At 44.2% G+C, this 5,818-nt stretch overlaps 1 protein-coding gene across 1 annotated transcript; it reads left to right on the forward strand.

The window, feature by feature from the left end:
- The first annotated feature begins 1,258 nt into the window (after positions 1 to 1,258).
- On the forward strand, positions 1,259 to 2,188 carry LOC138520320 (olfactory receptor 10G7-like). The gene has a single exon (XM_069632755.1). It carries the CDS (start codon positions 1,259 to 1,261, stop codon positions 2,186 to 2,188), a length of 930 nt encoding a protein of 309 aa, XP_069488856.1.
- The last annotated feature ends 3,630 nt before the right edge of the window (positions 2,189 to 5,818 follow it).

Below are 5,818 nucleotides of genomic sequence, written 5' to 3' on the forward strand. Positions count from 1 at the left end.
AAAAAAATGACAAATTGTCGCCCTTTTATAACCTGACAGATTTTTACATAAGCAAATGAAGCCTGGTCATCTCATCAATTGTTCCTACATTGTGGAGACACCTTTTCTGGAGGTGAGTATCTGATTTTTGCTACACCATTCATTAAGGGGGTTTGGAAATCCATTGCTATAAACTTTTTCAAGTGTGTTTATAAGTGCTATTAGCACCCTGGCAGGGAATAAAGGGGCCTCCCAGCCAATCAGGCAGTGCACAACAGGGGCCTTTCCTCATGTAAATTCTGTATTCCATGCTGCATTAGAAGCAGGAGGCTGCTATCCTCCCTACTGGGACATCAGGTATGTGCTCCCCTGCACTCCCCTTTCCCTTTTCCCCCATACCCCATCCCCAATGTTCACATCCCTCGCCCACCTCACCCCAGTTACCTGGAGCTTCCTTGTCCATCATCACTGCCGGGAACAATCAGTGTTCCCGGTGCTGCCCTGTCACAGTAATGGCCACCATGGAAAGGGAGAAGGGATTATGTGTAGTTCCCTTTTTTTCTCCTCCATGGCTCCCATCTTTTTTCATAGATCTTTTAAGTGGAGAAACAGCAATCATGCCTTTTCTCAAATAAAAAAAGTGATTAGCAGCCAGAAAGAGCATGCCGGGATCCTAATAGCAATAAACGCCTCCGGCAGGGCCATTACCGGATCTGTTAATATTAGGGGGAGCTAATGCCCATCAGGATTAATTGTTTAGTTATTGATAAACTGCTTCCAGTCAGATACATCACGTTTGCTAGACATTCAAGCTATAAACCATCATAAACGTTTCACTTCAGGCTACAGGGTCCCTTGGGGGCTTTCTCTACTACGTGATTTTCCCTTAACAGTGGAAGGCATAAGATATAATTTGTTAACAACGCAAATTTGTCCTTGAAGAGGTTGAACGCGATAATTCTACTACATCACATCTTGATGTGGTATGAGTAAGGCATAACGGGACAGTGTTTAGTTCCAGGTTCTGGATTATTCCCTTCAGATGAATATTGGAAGTAATAGGCAGAAGGGTTCTATACTCAATATGCAGCCAACCATCAGCCAAGCCCTTCTTCCTCAATACCGGATTGAACCATATCTGAGGTCATTGGAATAGCTGAATGATTTAAAGGATAAATTGCATTTGGTAATTCATTTATGAACATGATCCTTTGTATTTGTAGCTTTCTAAAAAATTGTCTTTGTTTTCATTTCTTAGTGTGATTTTAGTGGAAGACAAATGGTGTCTCAGAATGTCTCTCGACTTACAGAATTTGTCCTATTGGGATTTCCTCACAGGAAGGAGATGTCAGGTTTTCTGTTTTTTGTGTTTTCCCTCTTCTACCTCTCCACGTTGCTGGGCAATCTTCTTCTAATACAGACCATCATGCGGGAACCACAGCTGCACGCACCCATGTACTTCTTTCTCCTTAATCTCTCATTTCTGGATGTCTTCTTGTCTTCGGTAACCCAGCCTAAGCTCCTGTTCAACCTTCTGGCTTCAAGTAAGATCATCTCCTTTGAAGGGTGTATGGCTCAACTATACTTCTTTCACTTCCTTGCTAGCACCGAATGCTTTCTGTACACCATCATGGCGTTCGACCGCTACGTGGCCATTTGTAAGCCCCTCCAATACATCAATATAATGAAGCGCAAGGTTTGCGTCAGGCTTGCTGTTTTAACATGGCTGTCTGGTTCATTACATGCCTTAACACACACAATGTTAACGTTCCGTTTACCATTCTGTCATTCCAACTTGATTCCCCATTTCTTTTGCGACATCCCACCTTTGTTGAAACTTGTCTGCACTGATACATCTACTAATGAAGTTGTGATTCTGACAAACATCGGTGTTGTGGCTTTAGGCTGCTTCCTGCTCATTTTGATTTCTTATGTTCACATCTTCCATGCTATCCTTCAAATCCGCAATGTGCAGGGGAAGCAAAAGGCGTTTTCCACTTGCACTGCCCACATAACTGCGGTTACAATGTACTTTGGTCCACCTGTTTTTATTTACATTCGCCCAACATCTGTTTATTCAATAGACAGATCCATTGCAGTTTTCTATACAGTTGTGACCCCAATGCTTAACCCCATCATCTACTCACTACGAAACAAGGATGTAAAGACAACTCTACAGAAATATTTATGTGGAAACAAATCACTGTAGTTGGTAAAAGATACATAACTGTGATTTTCTTTTTCAAATACATTATCTACCAGGGGCCATTTTACAGAATCTTTCCACCAGTGGGAGTGCAATTTTGCAGGGGGTTAGCACTAGCGCATGACTAGCGCATGAATAGCCCAAGTTAAAACAAAAAACAAAAAAAACATTAAATGCATTTCTGCCGCAGGAAATAACACGGCCCGGCATTAATACTTGGGCAAACCTTTCCCTGGTGAAAACATGCTTTGAAAGAATATTTTGTGCAGACGTGAGTCTGTATTTTCAAACATGTATGTGCTTTAGTTGTATAAGTAGCCATACTTTAACTTCAATGTATTCAATGCATTTTGTAATTTAAAAATGTATTCCTTTTCAAAAACTGACGTAGGCTGAAGTATGATTCTTTTTGCGAATGTTATTCGATCACACCCATACTACACTGTGTGAGACCTACAATATTTTTGTTTTACAATGCAAACCGTTAACCTTCGATGTGGGGATCATATTTAACAAAACAATGTGCATGTTCCTGACATGTCAGGCATAGTCCCGACGTCATGGCATTCAGCCAAAACTATCCATATTTTTAAGTAGGGCGGCACTTCCTCTAGTATGAAGTACCGGCCAATCTCACTTTTAGATGCCACTGCAGAGATTTTTGGGAATGTACTTCTCCGCTTGCAAGAGTGGGCTGATGAGCTGGAGGTCATTTCTGGAATTGCACGAGTTTTTATGAAAGAGAAAGGGACAATCGAACATATCTGTTCACCCACTGCCTTTTAAAATCTATTATGTTAAGAAGGAATCGCCATTTATTATGTTTGTGGATTTTAAGACTTCTTTCAAAACAGGTTACTGTTTCGATTCGCTTATCACTTGATGTGCTTTGCACCCTGAAGTGAACTGCACTGAGAATGGGTGCATCTGGCTGGCTGACATACCCCGGAGCAGAAATTGGGGGAAGGCGAGAGTTGGTGTGCTGCTGCATACTGGGATCTTCTGTCCTCTCTCCCCACCTTTCACCTCACCCTGGCATAGTGCAGTTTTTTGCTGTGCAGATATCTCAGAAACCGTGCATGCTAGGGACTTGAAACGTGGTTTTTGAGGTAAGTTTTGTTCTTCATGTCGGAACCCGTCCTTCTGCAACCACATTGATGTTTCGCCAAGCCACAAGCCCACAAACAAATGTTGACGTGTGCTGAAATCCAAATTTGCGGCATGAGCAGCGGCTTGGTCCCAAAAGCGTGCTTTTGTAAATTTGGTGAAAATCCATACAGTAGTTTTTTAAAAACAGGTAAAATGCAGGTCCCAAAAAATGTGTGATATCTGGCTCCGCTCCGCGGTCCCATTTCCCTGTTTGCTCTGCGGCCTGAACTCTGAATGGCCCGCAGGGCGGCGTGATCTCCACAGACAAACGACGTGCTCGCTGATTGGCTGGCGGGAAGTGTGAGGTGGGTCATAATTTTTGGAAACGCCCACCATGTTGTATCCGTGGATGTCCGCAGACAGTGCGGCAGTGAAACAGGCTCGAAAACGTGGTTTGGGGCATCTGATGGTGGGAAGAGGGGCTGGAAAGGGTGGGGGAGTGAAAAATTGTTCATATGATGTATTTGTTTAGGTAGAAGAAGACGGTGGAGTGTCGGCGGTGCCTGCGAATACCGCAGCAGTTCGCGGATCGATCCTCAAGCGTGCAACCTTCATTCTTTATGTGGTGTCTGCCGGCAGGCTTAATTAGGGAAGGGGAGTGGATTGTAGATGATATGAGGATGTTTGTATAGGGTGTATTTTGCTGTGTTTTGTGTGGAAAGCCCCTAGACTCTGCGCCCAAGAATCTGCCCACTGGTTGCATTTACTGCAATAGTATGTGTACGGAAGTGGACAGGGCCTCAGACGTCTGGCTTACTGCACCCAAGAGTCAGTTTGCAGATAGATCTTTAGGTGGGCAGCCTTCATTAGGGTAGGATAGGTCCTGAGGTGAGCACTTTATGTGGTGACTGCAGGCAGGCTTAATTAGGGAAGGGGAGTGGATTGTAAATGATATGAGGATGCTTTTCTAGGCAGTTTTATGTTATGTTTTGTGTGGTAAGATCCTAGACTCTTGGGTGCATGGCAGGAGAGCATGCACCCAAGAGTCTGCCCACTAGTTGCAAGTACTACAATAGTATGTGTGCAGAAGTGGACAGGGCCTCAGACTTAGGCGAGCAGTTTATGTGGTGACTGCATCCGGGCTTAATTAGGGAAGGGGAGTGGATTGTAGATGATATCAGGATGTTTGTACAGGGTGTATTAAGCTGTGCTTTATTTGGTAATCCCCTAGACTCTTGGGTGCATGGCCACAGGCCATGCATCCAAGAGTCTGCCCACTGGTTGCAAGTACTGCAATAATATGTGTACATGAGTGGACAGGGCCTCAGACGGCTGGTTTATTGCACCCAAGAGTCTGCTGATTGGTTCCAAGTACTGCAATGGTATGTTTACAGAAGTGGAAGGGCCTCAGGTGGCTGGCTTATGTGTGTGGGTTGTGGCCAGTGCATAGATTTTTGGGTGCATGGCTGTGTTATGTTTCAGTGGTTATGTCAGTGGCTACACTGTGGCCACAACCACCGCAACATAATACAGTCATGTAGTCAGCATTGTGATAGTGGTGTATGGATTGCACGTCTATGTGTACAGAATGCAATGTGCAGATAACAAAGAAGTAAGATACCAATAATGGTATAATTAATGTTTGTATTGTTGAAGGTCTTTGCAGTGTTGATATAGTATGTCTAGAAAAGTGTACAGGGCTTAGGTGGCTGGCTTATTGGAGTGAAGAGTGTGTTGATTGGTTGTACTTATTGGAACACTTGTGTATAGAAGTGGACAGGGTTTCAGATGGTTGGCTTATGTGTGTGGGTTATGGTAGTGTACAAATTGTTCGAATCATGGCTGTATATGCTGTGGTGATTTTGATGAGGTACTAAAGTCTTGGGTGCAGAGCTGGAGGTGATGCACTTAAGAGCGCAGGAATGTGACCACTGGTTGAAGTATTGTAATGGTATGTGTAGAAAAGTGGACAGAGCCTGAAGCGGCTGGTGTATGTGTGTGGTTTCTGACCAGTGTACAGATTGTTGGGTGCATGGGTGTGTTATGTTGTGGTGATTGTGACCAGCTACTATAGTCTTGGGTGCATGGGTAGAGGTGATGGAGTCAACTGCCCAGAAGTGTGCCCACTCAGAGAAGTGTTGGAATACTATGTGTACAGAAGTGGACAGGGCCTTATGTGCATGGTGTATGTGTTTGGGTTGTGGCCACTGAGCAGAGTCTTGGGTAGTTTACTATATTATGATGTATTGGTTTCAGGCAGATAATAGAGTATTGGATGCAGAGGATATGCATCGAAGAGTTTGTGCATTGGTTGGAAGTACTATAATAGTATGTGAAATGAAGTGGGTAGGGCCTCAGGTGGCTGTGTAATGATTGTGGGTTGTGGTAACTGGGCAAATGTTTGCATGCATGGCTGTATTATGTTGCAGTAGTTGTGGCCAGGGCCTATACTATTGGGTGCATGGCTGGAGGCCAAAGGCAATGCACCCAACAGTCCAGGCTCTGGCCACAACCACCACAACATATTACAGCCATGCATGCAAA

The sequence above is a fragment of the Ambystoma mexicanum genome, chromosome 13, assembly GCF_040938575.1.
Source record: "Ambystoma mexicanum isolate Mex_15411 chromosome 13, UKY_AmexF1_1, whole genome shotgun sequence".
In the NCBI taxonomy this organism is placed as follows: Eukaryota; Metazoa; Chordata; class Amphibia; order Caudata; family Ambystomatidae; genus Ambystoma; species Ambystoma mexicanum.

Coding starts and splice junctions, on each gene's coding strand:
- LOC138520320 (XM_069632755.1), top strand. CDS start 1,259: ATGGTGTCTCAGAATGTCTCTCGACTTACAGAATTTGTCCTATTGGGA.